We start from the raw sequence: 22,568 nt of genomic DNA, 5'->3' as shown, positions 1-22,568 counted from the left end.
ATGATGATTGTGAAGCTTGGTTGAGGTGGTGAAGTCAGAGGGTGGGATATTTCCCAGGGAATAACTTACTGCTAAATGATGAACTAGCAATTGGCTGAGACCTCAAGGGTTAACACATTGTTGTTAATGTAGCCTCACACTCTACAAGGCAGCACGAATGGAGGGAGGGGAGACAGCATGGCAGACAGAGACACACATCGTGTGAGAGAGAGAGAGAGATACGCATTGCCCCTTTAAGTACGCTGACCCCACTCTAAATACACTGCCTTTTTAAACAGATCAGCAAGTTGAGACAGCAGCTCCTGCCAGCAAGCTCCCTCTGTCCTGAGCCCTGTTGTGTGTCTCCCCTGCTCTTTGGAAATGGGATAAGTGGGGTGCAGGAGCAAGGGGGAGGGGGACACCCTGACATTAGCCCCCCTCTTCCCCCCCTTGCACAGCAAGCAGGAGGCTCCCGGGAGCAGCTCCAAGACAGAGGGCAGGAGCAGCACACGGCAGTGCAGGAAGGGACAGCTGAACTGCCGGCAATTGATAGCCTGCTAGGCGGCTGCCACACAGGGAACTTAGGGGAGCGGGAGGCTGATGGGGGGCTGCCAGTCCATCCTGGTTCCAAGCCCCCACCAGCTAGCTGCAATGGGCTGATCTTCCTGCAACCAGTGAACAAAGCAGGCGGCTGCCAAACAATCTGATCAAACTCTTTAGGAATCTGGTAACAATGGGTTGGAGAAAAGAGATTTATTATCCACCGAGATGTGGAAGGCTGAGATAGCTGCCAGATGTACTCTTACAGAGCAAATCTCCAAACTCTGATGTTTTAGGTATAGAAGACAGTCCAGTACGAGGTTCAGGGGTGCATGTTCTGGGGATATGCCTTTCTGACAGGATGAAATGGAGAAGCACTTCCATTTACTAAGGTACATGCCCCTAGTTGTGGGTTTTCTGTTATTCAGAAACACTTCAGGGACATCCTTAGAACAGGATCCTCCAAAGCTGTGTTAACAATGCATTAGCAATGAAGCCATCCATGCTGTCAGATAGGTGGCTGGGATGGAGCAGGCAGCTGCAAAATCACATCTAGATCCAATGGGAGAGACAGAGGCTTGACTGACAAGGTCAGTAGGGTCAAGAACCAGTATTGTTGAAGTCATGCTGGTGCTATAAGGATGAGATGAGCATGGTCTTGTTTGACTTTGAACGAATTCTGGACAGCAACAGAATCAGAAGGAAGGCATAGAGGAGTGGGTCCTTCCAGGGTAACCAAAAACACCTGGCAATGAGCCTGGTCTGACACCTCCCTGGAAACAAAACCAATGGCATTTTCTGTTGGACTTTGTTGCGCACAGGTCCATGTGAGTACTCCCCCAGAGCTGGATCTGGTGATATCAGGGCATAAAGACCACTCATGATGATCAGAGAAGTCCTGTTCAATCAATCTATTAATGTATTCTGCTTCCCTGGAAGGTAAGCAGCCATGAGATTAACTGAATTGGTTATGCAAAAGTCCCAGAATTTCCTGGCATGACTGCGCTCCTCCCTGTCTGTTTATGTAAATCATAATCGCAGAATTGTCTGTTAAAATTAACAAGTTCTTTCCTTCTATATGTCAGAAGAAAGCTGAGCAGGCTAGTCGCACCACTTTTAACTCCGTGATACTTATATGAGCAATCAGATCCCGAGGCATCCAGAGACTCACATGAGCCCTGCAACCCAGAGCTGATGCATCTGTGACTAAAGTGAGGGCTGGTAGAGGAGGAATAAAAGGGACCTCCACACAGACTTTCAGAGGGTTCATCCACCAATCCAGAGACAACAAAACTGACACTGGCACATGAACCATCTAGTCCAAATGATGATTACTTGGGGCTTTCAACGACACTAGCCATGCATGCAGCTTTCTGAGATGCAGCCTGGTGTGTTAACCCACATAGGTACATCTTGACATGTGACCCAGGAGGCTGAGGCATCTGTGTGCCATGGCGAGAGCTTATGCTTTCAGTCAAAGCACCCCAACAGTCTAGTCTGGCAACAAGGAAAAGGACAGCACAGGATTCCAAGGTGGTAGCTGCTCCATGACTTGTGATGAGGAAGCCACCTTTGTGACCTCAGTGCTCAGTACCAGAGAATGATACTGTCGGTGCCGATGCCCCCAGAGTAATCTCAATGACAAAAGATAATATGGTTGCGGGGAGGTCCTTGCAGGATCAGGGACATCCCACGGTGTCCAGAACGACTGCTGATATGGGCCTGGAACCACACCTTGACCGGGCCATTGCTCCATAGGAGAAGAAGACCAGTGCTGTGACTGCTGCATGACCCAAGGTCTGATGGAGGGTATGCCCTGTGTCTTGGATGGGACACAGAGGAATGCACCTCCGAGTATGAAGAGGAAGAATCTGAAACGTCTGACGCTGGGGGTGCACAACCAGTTGGGACTGTGGTTAGGTAGCCCAAGCTTGGAGATGATGGATGTGGTACTGAGGATATCATTGGAGGCTTGCCCTTTGACTGCACCAGTCTTTGTGGAAGCTTGGGAGGTAACAGTACTGTGAGTTCCTGACATGGAGAGGAAGGTAACGCAGGCATCGGTACTGATTGTAAACCTTCTTGCACCTCCGGGGACACCAGTACCAAAAGGCTAAGTAGGTCCCTTGTGACTGCTTATGCCTCTGGGATGGTTGGGAGCGGCAATGACTGATGGCTCTGCTACAGAGATCTTTCAGAGGATGCCCTCAATGGACCTGGCACAGCTCTGGAGGTGGCGATTCTTTCTTCTTAGGCCTGGTCTACACTACGACTTTAATTCGGATTTAGCTGCGTTAATCCGAATTAATCCTTAACCCGTCCACACAACGGAGCCAGTTACTTCGAATTAAAGGGCGCTTAAAATCGATTTCTGTACTCCACCCCGACGAGCGGAGTAGCACCAAAATCGATTTTGTTAATTCGAATTAGGGGTAGTGTGGCCGCACACCACCGAATTAATGTGGTTAAAATTAATGGGGTAGTGTGGCCGCACACCACCGAATTAATGTGGTTAAAAACCGAATTAATGTGCTTAGTGTGGCCGCGCACAATCGAATTTATACAATCTGTTTCCCAAATTCGAATTATCTAAATTCGAATTAATCTCGTAGTGTAGACGTACCCTTAGCTGAAGAGTGCTCCAGTGAGAGACTCTAACCTGACTGTGTCTTAAAGTCTCTACTTCTACTAGGCTTTGGCACCAACATCCCCAAGTGAGGTACCAAGCCTGAGGAGGGTGTAAGCCTTTTCTTCAGTACCAGCGAATGGGACTGAGGAGCTGCAGACACCTCCTGTGTGCTGCATACCGAGGCTGATGTACTTGGGGTTCTCTCTGCATGAGACAAGTCCGATAGGGGGCAAAGTGCTGCCTCCAAGAGCAACATATGAGCCTCACCACTCTAACTCTCCTTGAGCGGAGCTTAAATCCCTTACAAATGTGACTTTTGTCACTTATGTGGGATTCTCCCAAACATTTCAAACAGGCAGCGTGTGGATCACTGATCAGCACAGGTTTAGCGCAAGTGTTGCAGGATTTAAAACCCGGTAAATACGGCATCATTTCGGTACCGATCCCAGTACTGAAAGACAAAAACTAGTCCAAAAACACCTACGACTAAAATCTATCACTAAAACTAACAAACTTAACTAACTAACTACTTCCTAACAATAAAAGAGAGTATATATACAAAGGAGTGAGGGAAGCTTATGACAACAAGTCTGAGATTACTCCGACAACCATCACTGGCAGTAAGAAGGAACTGAGGGGGTTGGGGACAGCTCCGTGCTCTTATACCAGCATGCAATGGTATATGGTGACAGGGAGCATTTGAGCCGCCACAGTGGGTACCATTGAGGGAAAAAGTTCCGACAACTGAGCATGCCCACACCCACAGTGGAATGGACATGTGCAAACACTCCAAGAAATGATTTCAGGAAAGCTTGTGAGATCAAACCCATGATGTGCATTATGTGAAGACACAAGAGGGCCACACTATTGTTTCACATGCATGTTGGACCTACAGACCTGAGCCTGCAAACACTTATAAATATGCTTAACTTTAAGCATGTGAGTAGCCCCATTTATTTTAACCGAATTAAATTTAAGCATGTGTTTGCAGCATTGAGGCCTAACTAGTACATGCATAACTTTAAACATAAAGAGTAGTCCCACTGAAGTCAATGGAGTTACTCACATACTTTACATTACATTACATATTTAAGTTCAAAGTGCAGTAAAGTCAACAGGAGGGTTTCCGTTGACCTCAATGGGTTTTGGATTATACCCTAAGTGATTATCTTGTCATTTGGATTCTGATTTTGGGAGGGTTTTTTTATTTTTTATAAAATCACCTACTGCAAATGCCACACAAATGGAATATCTCACTTTAGAAAGTGACATTCTCAAGTATTTAAGATAAGAAGTAAAAAGCCATGTGTCTTGAAACATTTTGCACCTTTCTAATGTTTCAGATTAAAATTTACTAACCACTTCTTACATAATGTATGTACAACTGTCAGATTGAATAACCATTTTTGCCATTCTCTACCTCTATTCACTTTGTGCCTGGTACCTCGCCAATAACAGATTTGGAATGGGGATGATGGGGTTGCCCAAAACACACTACTATTTTCATTCTTCCAGGTTTGATTAATATTTATCAGCTAAGTAGCTATTTTTAAAAGGCATTCAGCTTGATAAATGATAGAGAATTTATACTGATGGAGAATTTCTGCATCATATTTTTAAATATATTAACTTAATAGAAAGTAAGGATTATATTTATATTTTTGTTTTAACTTATATTTTTGTCATGATTTCATAACACACTGAATACTCAACCTTTTGGTTATAATTGGTCTTTATGAAAATAATATAATTACAAAAAATATATAACCAAATGGAAATGATGAAACATAGTATATATATACAGAAGAGAGAATTTATTGCTAAATATCTATGTATACACAAAAATATATATTATGTTTGACTCTTGATCATTCTAACCTCATTAGTACATGCTCAGAGTGACATCTGCTGGCTTTATACAGTTTTGTTTTTTGAAAAGACTAAACCAGTGGTTTTCAACCTTATTTCATTTGCGGACCCCTAAAAAGATTCAAATGGAGGTGTGGAACCCTTTGGAAATCTTAGACATAGTCTGCAAACCCCCAGGGTCTGCGGGCCAAAGGTTGAAAACCATTGTTCTATGGTAACAACAACCTTTCATGGACCCCTTAGACATAGTCTGCGAACCCAGAGGGGTCCACAGACCACAGATCGAAAACCACTGGACTAAACTAACAATGACATTTCTCTTTGTAGAGACATCGTGAATGAGGTAATATTTGTGTTAACTACTTATGCTAAACAATCTGTTCCACCTTGTATTTAGCTGTGCCACTCTGAGTACCTTTCCCAGACCTGAAGAAGAGCCGTGTGCAGCTTGAAAGCTTGTCTCTGACCCACAGAAGTTGGTCCAATAAAAGATATTACCTCACCCACCTTGTTGCTCTAATATCATGGGGCCAACACAACTACAACAACGTTTCTCTTTGAATTCATAAATTAAGTTTCTATTATTTCATCTCATATTTCTTTGTAATCTAACTAACATACAGTATAGTTGGCCTGATTCTCATTTACACTATATGTAATTTACTCCCATTTTAAGACCTCTTTACACTACCAGAACAGTGTAAAGGGGCTTTAGCATACCTGAGCACAGGGCCGGCTCCAGGCACCAGCCCACCAAGCATATGCTTGGGGCGGCGCCTGGAGGGGGGCGGCGCGGCGGGGCGCTCCGGCCCGAGAGTGGGGCCATGACTGGGCTCGCCGCCCTCCCCGCAGCGCTCCGGCCGCCAGGGAGAGCGGAGCCGCAGCGGGCTCGCCGCCCTCCCCCGGCGCTCCGGCCGGTGAGGGAGAGCGGGGCCCCGGCCGGGCTCGCCGCCCTCCCCCCGGCGCTCCAGCCGGTCGGGGAGAGCGGAGAGCCACGGCAGGCTCGCCGCCCTCCCCCCGGCGCTCTGGCCGGTCAGGGAGAGCGGAGAGCCGCGGCGGGCTTGCCGCCCTCCCCCCAGCACTCCAGCCGGTCGGGGATTGTGGGCCCGCGGCCGGGCTCGGCACCCTCCCCTGCCGCAATGGGGGGGTGGGCGGCCAGTGGCTTTTTTGCCTAGGGCAGCAAAAAAGCCAGAGCCGGCCCTGCCTGAGCATCAGTTTAAAACAAAGTGCCTTCTAATTTGGAGTGATTCATTTTTGAAAGGAGTACTAAAAAAGTAACTTTGGGGCAAAAGAAGCTGCAATCCTTGCTTAGGGACTCAGAAAGAAAGGTCTTGGACCTGAAAGTAATGTGATCTTGAACAGTCTCTGAAATATATCTGAGATTTCTCTTTCTTCAAATAGAAGTCTTAACTAAAGATCTGTTACTTAACTTGATGGGGGGAAAAACTAGCTTTTTGGCAAGTGTCTGGCCTTTCATCTGTTCAAGTTTCCGCTTTATTTCTAAGATTTTGCAGGTTCTGACTCCTGTTGAAGTTTGTATAGAATGAATATAAATTAAAATGATAAAAGATATAAAACACCCTTGAGTAAAACACACTTTTAACACCTGAGTTAAAAAGTAATTGAAATGAGCAACAAAAACTGCACTTTTGATCAAAGTAGTTTTCAGATTAAGAAGTCAAACAATAAAAAGTTGATATAACCTGAAATGCCTGACAGACTTGACCTTCTGGAGACAAAAACAAACTGAGGAAAGTGCTAGGAAGTAGTAATACTGATGTAACAGTATTGTGTTTCTATCTGCTTGCAAAAAAGTAAAATCTGCACTCCCAGAGAAGTACAGAAATTCTTACTGAAAGGCGTTTTATAAAATACAATATCTATGACATTTTTTACAATTCTTGTAAGATATTTTTGCTGGAAATGGGGTGACAAAATACCTCTTTTAGTATTTAAATTGAACATATTGGTGCATAAGATAAACAGAAGAATGAAATAAGCATTACTATCTTAGGCAAACTTGAAGCTATAGTTTTCTTGATCAGTCCCACTATAAAATTCTTTAATAGACCACTGCAGATTTCCTTGGTCTTTATTACAAGCAAACAAATGTCAATCTAAGTACTTAAAACTAGCACCAACACATGAAGAGAACTAAACTATTGTTATTGTAAGTGCAGACATCAGTATAATTTGAATTTGACTATCCATTGCACAGAAAAACATGTTTGCTCTAATTTGATTCTTTGTATTTGTAGAATTTGTCAAATGCAGGAGCTAGTCATGTCTCAGTAGTTTAGTGTGTGCAATTATATTCTGAAAGAAGCCTTATCTAGTGTAGGACAAATTGTACCTAAGAGATTGTAGGTTCACGTGACACGTAGATTTAAAAAGATTTAAAACCAGGCAACTTCAAAGCAGTAGGTGGTGCCACAAGATGGCAGTGCTCCAGAGGATTCAGTTTTCTATACTTCCTCAATTCAGCAAGGTCGGGCATATGCTTAAATATTTGAGCATGCAAGTAGTTCCATCAACATCAATGACATATAGATAAAACATAAACATAGAATATAATGGTCACTTCTATGCCTAGTAAATAAAAAAGTGAAAAACTGAGGCCATAACACAAATTGAGTCGCATGAAATCTAGAGAACTAGCCAACTATTGAAAATATTAAAATCATCAAAAGTTGTTCTAGATTCTTGCATCCAAGATACAAAAGAATCATATATTGATAAATATTTTTACTTAACATTCTCTGACTCACAAATCTTAAACTGTTGGGATCTTTCCAGAAGTCGCTAGAAAGAAAATGAGGGGGAGGAAGAGGAATTATAGCTAATGGCTTAGGAAACTCTGGCTTCTGCTTTTTAAGCTGCATGCCACATACACTGGGATAATGAGTCTTCTGAAACCAGATACTGATGTGAAAGCCTTTCTAAGTAAAGCATTTTCAACTCCTTTGCCTTCTTTACAGAGGTCTCCACCTGTTACCAAAGAAGTTCTCTATGAACTAGAATAAGTTTTTGAGATTTTTCTGAACCTCCCAGTGGAATGCAGAAGTTTTCAGCCAAGTGCACCTGCTGGCATCAAACTGAATCAATAATTTTCTGTACTGTATCACCCCCATCAAGGAGTGCCAATGTCTGGTGTCAGGCCAGGTCTGCACCTTCATGAACTAGCTTTTTAGGCCCCTGGTGCTTGTTCTGAGGGACCTTAATCTGCCTTTTAATCAGGAAGGCAAGACAGACCACAACAGGAAGGGCTGCAGCAGTAGTAAACTCCTTACTCCAAATGAATCCTATAACTCAAGTTTAGAGTTCTGAGGTGTAGTACCACATACTTAGCTGGCCTTTCCTCTGGCCATGGCCATTTCAACCACTATCTTTCATGCAAAAGGTAGGACCCATAGCTGGCAGCATCCTCAGGGAAGATCCTTGGAGACAATACAAGATGGCAGCCATAAATGCTTCACCAGCTGGTCCAACATACTTTGCAAAGTCACAGCAATCCTATTGCATGGCTCAGTTATCACTTGGCTACAACCCTTGTAGATTCCTGGCCCAGTGCTAACTGGGTGAGCCAACATAGCCAGCTTTTTAAAAAACTGGGGGAAAGTCAGACCCTCTGTCGCAGAGTTGCTATCCTCCTGCTTCTTTGCAGCAGAACCATATTTGGCAACAGATTAGAACATCAGCCCATTAGAGTACAAGTAGCAAACATCGTCTCCCTGGTCACCACTCTGCTCCAATTTGGGTACTGATTATGATGCAATGATGGAAGATCTAGGAGAAATGAGCTCTTCAGTACACAAGGTACCAGCAGCACTGGTGACAAGGCCAATGCTCCATGTAGTGATGAATTGCCACTGGGCCAGACAACTGGGGGACCCCAGGAAAATGGGCAGCCTTGTGCCCCGCTCCACCTGCCCGGTGCTCCTGCCGGGGAGTGGTGTCAGGGTGCGGAGGCTTGCCCTGCTCCACCCAGCACTCCTGCTGGGGAGCAAAGGAAGCCCCTACACCCCAACACTGCTCCCCAGCAGGAGTGCCAGGCAGGTGGGGCAGGGCACCTGACCCCTCTCCCTGGCAGGAGCGCTGGGCGGGTGGTGCTGCCCCCGTGCCTCAACCCCATTTCCCCGGCAGGAGCGCCAGGCAGGGGAGGGGGGACTTCAGGCAGAAGGGGTGGGGCGGGGCCCTCACTTGCTCTGGCCCAAGGCCCCACAAACCCTTAATCCGTCTCCGGCTCCATGCATCAATTAAGCCATTAATTGGAGAAGGCCTTCTGATTATGGTCTGAAAGGAACTGACTGAATGGTTCCAAGGACAGAGTTTAGTTTATGGGTGTTATGCAGCCAACAGTAAGGAGCATGACTTGTCTTCCCAGCCATGACCCTTAGGGGTCAAAAAAACTTTAGGGGCTTGGGAAGTTTCACCTGTCATGTGTTAGAGAGCTTACTTTACAGAAGATTTTTCCTCCTTCACCATTTACTTCACAAAGTTTCACCAGGTGGCATATTTCCAGGTATTTGATAGCCTGATAAATCCTAGCTGTCACCATTCAAAAACAGAGTCAGATATTTCACACTGTTAGGAATTTTTTATCTACTTTATGGAAATGATCAATTAGATTTGGAATGGGATGAACACATTAATTGGGGCAGATCCACATCTGGGAAAACAAACACAAAATCTCTGTTTTGCTTATTTTACTCACTGGGGTTCTAAGACAACTTCACCCCTGGTGAATACCCAAATTGAAAGGAGCAGTATTAGTCTGCTGGGAGGAAAAGAAGTCTGCATAGATCAAAATGAAAGAAAGGGCCTAACATAGTAGCCTGACAAAAATACTCAAGAAAAACTCCTGTCATCTTGATAGCTCAAGAGTTTTCATAGACTCACAGATTTTAAGGTTATAAGAGATCATTATGATCATCAAGTCTGACCTCTGGCATAATACAGGCCATAAAATGTCACCAAATGATTCTTGCATCAAGTCTATAATTTCTGGTTGAGCTCTAGCCTATATTTCAGAGATATTCAGGCTTGATTTAAACACTTCAAGTGACAGAGAAACTCACATTCCTTTGTTTGCTAAATTAACGGCTCTCTTTAGAAACCTTCTCCCCATGCAGGTGCTTATAGACCATGATCAAGCCACTTCTTAACTTTCTCTTGGATAAACAGAATAGACTGAGCTTTGTTAATTTCTCACTATAAGGCAAGAGGTTTTCCAGACCTGGAATCATTCTTATAGCTCTTTTCTGAGCCAATTTGTCAACATCCTTTTTAAAAACTGTGGACACCAGAACGGACTGCAGTATTGCAGTAATAGTCTCTCTAATTCCATACACAGTGGTAATATCACCTCCCTTCATCTATGCAATATACATCCAAGGATAATGTTTGCTGTCTTTGCCAGTGTATTCCTGTGGAGTTCATGTCCAGTTGATTATCTACCATAACTATTAAATCCCTTTCAGAGTTATTGCTTTCCAAAATATAGTCCCCCATCCTGCAAGCATGACCTATATTCTTTATTCCTAGCAGTATAACCTTACATGTGCCTGTATTTTTAAAGATGCATGTTGTTCAAGTGAGCCCAGCTTAGAAAGCAATCCAGATTGCTGTGTAGAACTGACCTGTCGTCATTATTTACCATTCTAACAAATGTTTGAGTCATTTGCAAACTTATCAGAAATGATCTTATATTTTTGTAAGTCTGACTGGATCTGGGGATATAAACAGCCCATAAGAAGGAAACAACCAGTCTGAAAATTATGAAGGAAAATCTGAAAGTATTAGATGTCCAATCCTAAATCTCCTGAGCATCAACAGAACACAGTAAGTCAAAAATAAATACAGCAAAAATGTAACTAAAATAATCACTACAGAATGAAGGTGAAAGATAATTCTCATTTATATTTAACTTTTTTTCAGTTAAGAGAAAGGAACTGCAAAAACCTGTATGAAAATCAGAAAGAGATTTAGGAACTAATCTGAATGACACTGGAAAGACATAAATTAGTGTTGTGACAACACTATAAAACATGAGTAGGCGGACAACAAAGCAGAGTACTGTTAACATTTCATCACTGTTCCTTGTAAAACAAATTACCTGGTGACAGATCATCCTGTTATTTGGTATGTTGTACTATCATTGTTAACTTGGATTTTTTTAAAATATTTTACATAACAGTCACTTCATTTTAAATAAATTACTCACAAATTAAAGGTTAAAATCCTGCAACACATTCTCCCATGAGTAGCCCTTATTCATGTAAGTAATCCTGTTGAATCTGTGCTTAACTTTATGTACATGAATTTTCCATTGAAATCAGTGGAACTACTCAGATGCTTAAAGGTAGACAGAAATGTAAGTGCTTCCAGAATTAGGACTTGTGTGAGTAAGGTCTTCTGTGAGTTGGGTTTGTGGGACTGAGCTTTAAAGTCCAAATTCGTATAGGCATGCTTAACTTGACTCCCTTAAGTAGTCCTATTGACAACAATGGGACTGCTCAAGTTTGTAAATTTAAGCACGAGCATAAGCATTTACAAGACTGAGGCCAAATCTGCGAAATATTCACTGAAAAAACAACTAAAAATTTATTTGTTTTAATAAGTCAAATGCAAAACAATATCTTTAATGTTCTGAGCAATATAAATTCTAGGTGTTTGTGGTTTAAAGATTAATATAAACAAGAATATTAAAATATGTCTATAGTACCAGCCTAATACAGAATCTATTAAGACATTTTGTTTCCAGAACATTTCTTTAATAATAAAATATTAAAATAATGAAGCCTTCAGAAAAGTTATTCTTTAACTAATATTCATTTAAACTAAATTATAATTACAAAGATAAAACTGAAAACAGATTATAGAGTCATACCTATTTCTTTCTATTTGTTCTTCAAAAGTAATATTTTCTGAGCAGAGTGATGCTTCCTCCTGGTGGTCCAGATCCTCTGCTGTAAATAAAAAATAATGCCCTTTTCTGTCGAAAGTATGATATACTCTTGAAGCCAGCTGTAGATCAGCAGGCAATGCATAACTAGGAGAAGCAGTACACAGGTGATGAATAACTGGATAATGTTGACCTCTGGGGGACAAAAAAATAAAAATCAACTATTTTAGCATTTTCACTGACTTCTGACATCTAGATTTCACATACACGGATTACTCTACTACTGCATTAGAATCACACAGACTGTATTTAAAGTTTTAATACCTATAATTAGTAGAAATTATTGTACAATTAACAGAAAAGAAGATGCTAAAATCCTTGACAATAGCTCTAAAATAGAAATTAATTACATAGGACAAAGTCTGACTCTCCTGATTCAAGCACAACTTTCATGAGCTTCACTGAGAGTTTCACTTGTGTAAGTACTTAGGATCAGACCCCTAAATTGTACACATATGTAAATATGCTGAAACTTTACACAAACTCATGAGTAAGACTATGGGTGTGTGTACCCAGGGTGGGTAGACAAACACATGCTAGTTCTGCTGGAGCTAGAGTGCTAAAAATAGCAGTGTAGCTGCGAGTAGTATGAGCAGCAACTTGGGCTAGCCACCCAAGTATGTAACTAAGGAGTCAGGTGGGTTTGTCCTCAGGCAGCTATCCCGAGCTGCTACCCATTGTACCCTCAGCCACACTACTACCTTGAGCAGAGCGAGTGTGTATCTGTCTACCTGGGAAGCACGCTCCCAGCTGCAGTGTAGATAAACCCTAACTCTTTTGACAGAGTTCCTTGAAAATAATGTTTATAACGTTTTGCAGTTAATTATGTTAATGAGGTGCTATCCTCACTTGAACATTTTCCTAACTTCTTTCAGTTCATAAATCCAAAACAGTATGGCACATAAACTACACATTCATTTTCATCTGTTAAAAGCAACAGAGTCTCCTGTGACACCTTTAAGACTAACAGATGTATTGGAGCATAAGCTTTCATGGGTGAATGACGAAGTGGGTATTCACCCACGAAAGCTTATGCTCCAATACATCTGTTAGTCTTAAAGGTGCCACAGGACTCTCTGTTGCTTTTTACAGATCCAGACTAACACGGCTACCCCCTGATACTTGATTTTCATCTGTTGGCTTTGTAAGACCTGATGCCGTTGATTAACTTTGGAAAGTTAAAATTATTTACTTCCACCATTTAAGATCCTGATCCAAAACCCCTTGAAGTCAATGAGACTCTTTCTACTAACTTAACTGGCAATGTATCAGGACCTAAAAGACATTTCCATCCATTTTATGGGTTCCACAGAGTTAATAAATGTTCAGGATGCAGACAGCTATGATGCAGGGGGGCTGGCAGGCAGGAAACCTCCTGGGGAGAATGAAGATGGTCTGGGAAGTAAAGAGGGTCCAAGTAATGATGCAGAGACTCCCACGTATCCACGTTACATGCACCCCATCATCCTCCAGATGCAACGAAGCCATCACCATGAAGAAAGAAAATGGGTAGCAGAGACCCATGAGGGGGTTAATAGGGAAGAGGCATTTGGTCAGAGAGTGAGTGAGAGAAAGGGTGGAATTTAGAGAGGGTGGATTTTTAGAAAGAAGCAGAATCCATCCCCGTGCAGGTTACAAATTCTACCAAAGGTCCTTTCACTGAATTGTTCTTACATATATTGTTTTTTTGTTTTCGTTTTAGGATCTAAGGAAATTAACAGGCAAACACAATTATTAAGTATTTAGAAACTTAATTCCAGATTATCAATTACTTAAGGGAAACATCTGTATGAAAATGCTGGAAATTCAAAGTTAAAGTTACACTGAGTAACTTTCTTGATACCTCACAGGGCTACTCCTGGCATCATGAAGCTTACACATCACCCTCTTGCTCAGGGCTGTGCCTAACTCCACAAACTAGAATATAATGTTTTTTATTTTATGAAGGGGAAAAGCAGCACTAATGACAACAATGAAATCAGAAAAATACAGAGGTTAGTATAACCCAGAGCCATATTTGTCATGTTCTAAAATAATATTTTATATTTATGTTATAAAAATATTACAAAAAGAATTAAAGCAAAGAGAAAAGATAAAGAAGCCATAGAAAATGAAGGCAAGGTGATATGCATAACATATAACACCACTCAGAAGAAAATAATACAACTCAAGAACCAGAAAATTGTTATCATACAGTCCAGCAATGACATCAATGGATTTTAAAGAAAACTGCAACACCCACTTTGTCAATATCTGAAAAACCTTAAACTACAGTTTAATTTTTATTTGGGAATATACTTCAATATGTTTTAATTAATTGTTATATGAAAGAGAAACCACTTCTGGTGGGAAACCAAACTATTTATGTCTATTCTATGCAAAAAGGTTAGGTTTAACTAAAGAAGTGTTTTTTAAAATGATTTAGTTAAATTAATGCAAAACCTTGTGTGGACACTCTTTTTCATTTTAAATCTGGTTCGTACTGATTTAGCGTGTGTCAGTAAACGTACAGGCACAAGTTAAACAAATATAGTTTTCAGCCAACACCCACAAAAGCGTTTGGACCAGTTTAACTAAAATAATTTAAAAACTGATTTTAGTTAAACAAGTGCAACTTTTGTGGTGTAGACAAGGCCTTAGTTCCCCCAACAATGCAAAATGCAACAATGCAAAATTTCACCAGATCCTACAACCCAAGCAAAAGCTCACTGAACTCAGTAGGACCTTTTCCTGCATAAAGAGTACAGGATCAAGCCTTTGGGATAAAATTTAAAAGGATAAAAAAGAAAGGAGTATCCATGAAAGAAGGGGATTCACAGGCATGGCACACATGAGATGAATGGGCTAGTCTGGATTAAAGGATACCCCCTGGAAACCCAAGCAGTGGAGGGGACATTTTCAGGACAAGATTTCATAAGTTTTGCAGTATAGTAGGACTGAAAGCAGAGTCAGCTTAGATTCAGGAGAGTGAAATTGCAGACCAATATTTTAATGAGAAGCTTACACAGTGGTTTATTTTAGAGAAGAGAAGAAAGATTTCACACGGTATTTCTAAAAGGGGGAAATATTGTATATACTCCATAAATTTATGCAATAGCCTGGCTTATTTAAATCCATGCACTAAAACTACATTTTCCCCACAGTACAATTCACCTGCAAATTAAAAAAATAACTGAGAGAGATAAGCCTTCTAAGGGCAAAGAGGTTCTTAAATTTTCTTTAAAATATAATAGTTTCAGTAATTTCTGTAAATAAAGAAAAATGAAATAACTTAAAATTTGTCCCAGAACATTGATCAGAAATTCTCGTTTACTTATTTAAAATAGATAAAAACAGTCTGAGTATAAATTTAATTGGGCCATGTTCTTACTCTTCTAGTACAGAAGTTTATCATTTCCCTAGATGGACAAGCTAGAAGTATAAGCAATAAAAACTAAAATATTTGGGGCATGTTGCAGGTAAAGGTGTGTTTTTACAGCACACAGTCTCCCTTAAGAAGACTATTTATCATTCTTTGAAAAAGAGGACGTGAAAAAACAATACTATGTGTGTGGCCTACATTACCTTCATCTAATGCACTAAATAAAGTTTTTTTAGAAAATCATGCAGTTTCTGCACCATTGATAATCTGACAATAACTATTTATTGAAGGTAAAATACTCATTGTCTGCAGTCACTATTTGTTTTAATATATAATCTTGCTAACCAAATGATCTTTAAGCCATGTAGATAAGCAATGGCATGCAGAGGGTCACTTAAATGCCAATTTGACTGTTTCATAAACTTAGGCATTCTTTTCCCATGAGTCTAGTCTCAGCTACTTAATTGAAAGTAATATCCATTTACAAACTTTAGGCCTGCCATAAAAAGGCTCTCTTCTGTGTCCAGCAAACCTTTCAGGGCCCTAAGCCCAACAAAAGCTAATAATTAAAGCCTTTTTTTTTCACCTCAATAAAGAGTGAAGTGGAGGCGCAACTTAAGGTACACCAAAACCAATCTGGCCATAAAGATCTAATTGACAGGGAAGACTGTAAAACCAGAGAATCTCACTTGTCATGAAGTGAATAGGATCAGACAAATTAGTGTACAAACTGTACTTCTTTCTATACCTGTACACATGCTACAGAACGACATATGCCACCTATGACAACAACAGGATAAATAGGAGCTGTCCTCAAATTACAGCTCTTCAACTAAAAACTGATGAATAGAGCTGTGCGAACATCTGATTTTTTGGTTTGGTAGCTGAACCAAAAAAACACAAAAAAATTTTTTTGTTTTGAGTCAACCCAAAACAAAAAAATTTTGGTGAATCAAAAAAGTCTACAAAATTTAGTTTTGGGTTGATAGAAATGTTTCATTTGACCCAAAATAAATCATTTCATTCTGCTTGAGGGTGGTGGATTTTTTCTGCCTTTTTAAAATAATTAAAATGCAAGTAAAATCTGAAATGAAAAATAATTTCCAATCAAAATATGAAGATGTGTTTCATTTCAAAAATATTGAAACAAAACATTTAGACTTTTTCTGAATTTGTGTTTAATATGGCAAACTTGACATGAATTAAAGAAAGTTTCAGTCAACCTGAATCTACATTTTTTAGCTAAAAATATTTCATCCAAAAAATTTCACCTGCCTCTACTGCTGAATCTGAAATAATAAGCACTGACTGTAATACAAATACAAGTCAATGAATTCTTAGTACATAAGTAAAGAAGATGGCTTAAATCTGGAATTGTTTACATTACATTTGTGGTATTTTCCATTGTTTGTTTTTTAGTATTTTAATTAGATTATGCTTGGGATTGTATGGACCAAGTTCTACCCCAGCATAAGTGCCTCCAACTCCTGCTGAGTCAATGCCAGGGCTGAGTTTGGCCCTGTGTTTAAGAAGTTGTAACTGAAAACTACACCTCTACCCCGATATAACGCTGTCCTCGGGAGCCAAAAAATCTTACCGCGTTATAGGTGAAACCGTGTTATATTGAACTTGCTTTGATCCGCCAGAGCGCGCAGCCCCACCCTCCCCCCCCCAAAGCGCTGCTTTACCGCGTTATATCCGAATTCATGTTATATCGGGTCGCGTTATATCGGGGTAGAGGTGTATTTTAAGGAGATGAACAGCAAATTCAAACTACAGTTGATTCTGAGCTACAAAGTTTGGATCTGATCTTCCCCAAAGTTCTGGGTGTTTAGATCCAGGGTTTAGAAAATGGCCCTATGCCTACTTTAAACATGTACCATACTCATTTTTTCCAACAGTGTTTAAAATAACTGCAAAAATATTTTCCATAATATTCACTTCATAACAATGAAATGTTCTAAAAGGTACTTGATCTCTGGAGTCCATGTGGACAGCGAAGACAGTGATTGCTGTTGCTGGAGATCTTCTGATAGCTTTTGCTGAACTTCAAATGGTTTAGCCTTTATGATTGCTTCTCCTTTCACCTGTAGTATGTCTGAGGATACAGCCTAAAAAGCAATAAAACTGAAGGGTAAAAACAATGTTATAAGAAACTAAATATTATATGGATTTTTTTTATCCATGTTGAAGTACTCTGAACTCTGGCAATTGTACACTTCAGAGCAAACCATAGCAGACAGTTAAGGTTGCTATAAATTAGAGTAGCCATAGTGACTGCTGTAACTTACTCCATTTGTTACATCAGCTCCAGGGGAAATCCAGAATCTGGGAGGCACAAATTTGCCATGCTCCTCCCCAGGCTTTACTTTATGAGGGTATATCTACACAGAGGGCTGGTCTACACTACACAGTTAGGTCAACATAAGCTGCCTTATGTCAGTGTCTTCACTACAGCCTTCCTCCCACCAATGTAAGTGCCCTACTACACTGACTCCACCTTCACGAAAGGCGTAAGACTTATGTCGGTCTACTTAGGGCGACATAATGTCTGTGTAGACACTGCATTCCTTACATCAGCTATCTTGTCAATTTCACAGTGGGGAACGGGGAGGAGAGAAACCCCAGGCAGCTTCCCTCCCGCTCCTGGCGAGAAACGAAGGGACAAGAAACCCCGGGTGGTTTCCCCAGCTCCCTGCCAGGAACAGAGAGTAGGGGTTGGGGGGAGGGAGCCTGCCAGGAGCCCAGGAGCCTGTGGGGCAGCCAGGCTCCTGTCAGGCTCTCAGCTCTGCACACTGCCCCTCTTAGGTTAGTGGAAGCGCTCCTGGGAGGACATGCACCGCCAACCCAAGGAGGGTAGTGTGGACATGCACCACCACAGTAATTACACAGTCAACCTAATATAGGTTTGTAGCACAGACATACTCTGAGATTGGAAGTGTGCTTCCCGACATGGGTAGACAAACATGCTAGCTCTGCTTGAGGTAGCGCACTACAAACAGCGGAGTATCTGGGGATTACATAGAATACGTATCTAAGAGGTCCAGGAAGGTTTGTACTCAGTAGTCTGTCCCCAGCTGCCTCAGCTATGCTGGCTATGCTGCTATTTTCAGCACAATAGCTCAAGCAGAACGAGCACATGCCAGTCTACCCACGTGGGAAGCAAGCTCCCAGCTGCAGTGTAGACATAACCAGAGAGGCACAACACAATCCACCTCTAAGACTATAATTAAGCTGATATACAAATGTTACCTCTAAAGGCAATGTTACAGTTGTCTGTGATTCTTGTTTTCTCTCTTCATCCTCTGAAATTTTAGGCACTGGAAAAACTGGTTCATATAAGGGTGAAATGTCTGAAGAAGAGAACTTTAATTTATATTCCTCAGTTTCTACAGAACTAGGCATATCCTCTGAAAGTGGATGTGAAGTTCCTGGTGCCTGAAAAGGAGTTGTTCCACTAAGTGATTCTTTGGTCTAAGAGAGGAAAAACAGTTAAAATTTTATTTTTTGTAGACATGACATGTTAATACTTCTAATATGACTTTTCTGAACTATAGAATGTAAACACAAAATCATCAAAAGATCATTAAAATCCTAAAATTAATTTTCAGAACAGTTCAAGGTATTTTAGCCATGAACATACCTATGATATCCTGATGATTTTTTATGTACACAAGAAGGGAATTGGTGGGTTTAGGCTAAAAGTTCACGACTTCTCAGGAGTCTTCTTTTAGAGAGCTAGATCCTTCAGAACAATTATTATAAGAATCCATGTTCTTGTGCTCTTTTCCCACATTGCCCCTCACTATATGCTGACAGCAGAAGAAAAGTTGCAGAAGTCCTTACTAAAGCATCGATTAATGGTACTACAGACAATGAGGATTCTACTAAACTTCACTTAGATGCTTGCCCATGAAACGGTGGAGAGTGTAGAGAGGTAGTAGAGTCAAGAAACTGAAGAATGAAAGGAAAGAGGTAGCTAGTAAAACAGAGAACAGAGGAACAATATCAAAATGGAGGAGGGGAAGAAAAAGACTCAAAAACCTTACTAAGGATCCAAAAACTCATCTCCTCACTTACATCCCTAGGACTTTCACAGGTGATCTTTGGTTCAATCCTCACAGCCAGTTACCCCTGGGACCTGATATTTGGCCTAGATGTCAAGATAGAAGACATAACAACCCAGTCACTGTCTTGGACAGACCATCACCTCATTAAAGTACTGGTCAGAGATCTTCCAGTGCCCAGGCAACCAGAAAGCCCAATTATCCTGATTCAGCCATGGATTCCAACAAATTACAAAGCCTGCTAAAGGATGACAGCACTCCAGCCATAAGATCAGGAGCTGAGGACCTGGTGAATCATTACCATTCTACACTAGCCTCAACAACTGATATGTCTGCCTGCAAATGCCACCTTTCTTTCCATCACTCACAGATCTCCTTGGTTTTCTGAGACCCTGCACCAGTTGAAGAGAGAAGAGCAGAAACTCAAGTGCTAATGGTGGGGGAGAAAGGCTGATTCTGACAAGATGAAACGCAATAATTCCTCAAAGCTGAGGCTGTATAACAAGCCAAAAGAACTTTTCTTTCAGCCTGCACTGAGGCTGCCAAATGCCACCCCAAGGAGCTATCAAGGGTGGTAAAGTGTTTTATCAATCCTGAATGCCCACAACCTGCATTAGAGCTGGGCATCAAGCACCACAAAGAGCTATCATCTTGCTTCTCTGAAAAGATTAGACAAATTCAGGAAGGCTTCTCAAACAGCCTGGATCCATGCTGCCTATCCAACAGCCCACCTGCATTCCCAGAGTTCAGAACATTCCCTCATCAAGAAGTTCTGGACACCCTAAAGAAGTCTCAACCCAAAACTTGGGAATCTGACCCATGCCCTTCCTGGCTTGTGAAAGAGAATCATAAATAACCGTTACCACTCCTGACTGAAATAGGTAATAATCATTCAGAGAAGATATAAGAATGGCCATACTGAGTCCAACAAATTGTCCATCTAGCCCAGTATCCTGTCTTCCAACAGTGACCAGATGCTTCACAGGGAATGAAGAGAACAGAGCAATTTATCAAGAGATCCATCCCATCGTCCAGTCCCAGCTTCTGGCAGTTGGAGATTTAGGAACACTCAGAGCATGGGGTTGCATTCCTGAACATCTTGGCTAAAAGTTATTGATGGACCTATCCTCCAGGAACTTATCTAATTCTTTTTTGAACCCAGTTATACTTTTGGCCTTCACAACATCCCCTGGCAATGAGTTCCACGGGTTGACTGTGTGTTGTGTGAAAAAATACTTCCTTATACTAGTTGTAAACCTGCTGCCTATTAATTTCATTGGGTGACCCCTGGTTTTTGTGGTATGGGAAGGGATAAATAACACTTCCCTGTTCACTTTCTCCACACCATTCATGATTTTAGAGACCTCTATCATATCTCCCCTTAGTAGTCTCTTTTCTAAGCATAACAGTGCCAGTCTTTTTAATCTCCCTCATAAAGAAGCTCTTCCATACCCTTAATCATTTTTGTTGCCCTTTTCTGTACTTTTTACTTTGCCAAGGGCTCTGTTCCTCTCCCTCACCCCATAGCAGGGCCCCCCATTCTCTGCACCATGCCAAGGGTACAGTCCCTCTCCCGCCATTTCCCCCTTCCCTCACACCAAGGTCCCCTCTTATCTGCACTGTGCTAAGGGCTTTGTGTCTCTCTCGTCCCTCTGCCCCCAAAGTACCTTTCATTCCCCTAGATTGGGAAGAGTGGATGCCAGGAGGGGCTCTCTCCTCACACCTGGTACAGGCTTTGAAGGGGCAGGACATTACAAAGCAAGGAAGAAAGATTTCTCTCTCCTCTCTCTCTGGCTGCCCCTACTGGCTGAGTACCTGCTCAACAGCTCCAACCAGAGAGAGTAATTGTTTCTCTTTTGTCATTCAGGGTGTCAACATGTTGAACTCTATTGGGAGAATGATCAGAGGTATTGTTATGCTGCAAAGTATTAAACAGACGATAGCAACTCCAAGTGACCCCCATTTTTCTTTTTTTTTTTCCAATGTTCGGTTTGCACCCAGAATCACCAGGGATTCTGGCCACAGATGCCTAGAACACGCCCTGAAATTTGGGAAATGATCAGGTTTGGAATTCAAAAGTTATTGTGTCACAGATAGACAGAGAAATGTCATCAAATTGAATATAAGGCCTTCACAAGTGCAAGCAAAAATGGGTACCAGTTATATGGGCCTTTGGGCCAAGGCCCCACCAATATCCTGGGGGTGGATTAGAGCTGACACCACTTAGAGGGAAAAGGCCCATACCAGAGCTCAAGTTGTGCCAGAATACTGTGTAACAGCGTTCCAGCACTTTTTGGGGGGAACCAGAAAATAGTCTGGTACTTCTGACTCAGCTCACTGCTCCAGAAGTAGAGATGGTGGCTCATTTAATGAGCTGCCCTCACTCATAAGAACATAAAAGCTGGTCAGACCAAAGGTCCATCTAGCCCAGTATCCTGTCTTCTTACAGTGGCCAATACTAGGTGCCCCAGAGGGAATGAACAGAATAGGTAATCATCAAATGATCCATCCACTGTCGCCCATTCCCAGTTTCCGGCAAACAGAATCTAGGGACATCATCCCTACCCATTCTGGCTAATAGCCATTGATGGACCTATACTCCATGAATTTATCTAGTTCTTTTTTGAACCCTGTTATAGTCTTGGCCTTCACAACATCCTCAAGCAAAGAGTTCCACAGGTTGACTGTGCATTGTGTGAAGAACTACTTTCTTTTGTTTGTTTTAAACCTGCAGTCTGTTAATTTCATTGGGTGACCCCTAGTTCTTGTGTTATGAGAAGGAGTAAATAAAACTTTCTTATTTACTTTCTCCATACCAATCATGATTTTATAAACCTCTATCATATTCACCCCTCATCGTCTCTTTTCCAAGCTGAAAAGTCCCAATCTTATTAATCTCTCTTCATACGGAAGCCATTTCATACCCCTAATCATTCCTGAACCTTTTCCAAATCCAATATATCTATTTTGAGATGGCGCACAGTATTCAAGATGTAGGCGTACCATGGATTTATATAGAGGCAATATGATCTATCCCTTTCTTAATGATTCCCAACATTCTGTTCGCTTTTTTGACTGCCGCTGCACATTGAGTGGATTTTTCAGAGAACTATCCACAATGACTCCAAGATCTCTTTCTTGAGTGGTAACAGCTAAATT

At 41.4% G+C, this 22,568-nt stretch overlaps 1 protein-coding gene across 1 annotated transcript in view; it reads right to left on the bottom strand.

The window, feature by feature from the left end:
• The window catches only part of TTC6 (tetratricopeptide repeat domain 6), a 147,679-nt gene that overhangs the window by 96,430 nt on the left and 28,681 nt on the right, over window positions 1-22,568 (bottom strand). The window contains exons 7-9 of the mRNA XM_029911421.1: window positions 18,595-18,816; window positions 17,314-17,453; window positions 11,907-12,116 (exon numbers count right to left, since the gene is read on the bottom strand). Of these exons, the coding sequence (XP_029767281.1) occupies window positions 11,907-12,116; window positions 17,314-17,453; window positions 18,595-18,816 (572 nt within the window). The remainder of the gene's footprint in view (window positions 1-11,906; window positions 12,117-17,313; window positions 17,454-18,594; window positions 18,817-22,568) is intronic.

The sequence above is a fragment of the Terrapene carolina genome, unplaced genomic scaffold, assembly GCF_002925995.2.
Source record: "Terrapene carolina triunguis isolate 2854851 unplaced genomic scaffold, T_m_triunguis-2.0 Scaffold96, whole genome shotgun sequence".
Taxonomy (NCBI): Eukaryota; Metazoa; Chordata; order Testudines; family Emydidae; genus Terrapene; species Terrapene triunguis.
The sequence above is the reverse complement of the archived record's forward strand: the minus strand, read 5'-3'. Positions and strand labels throughout refer to the sequence as shown.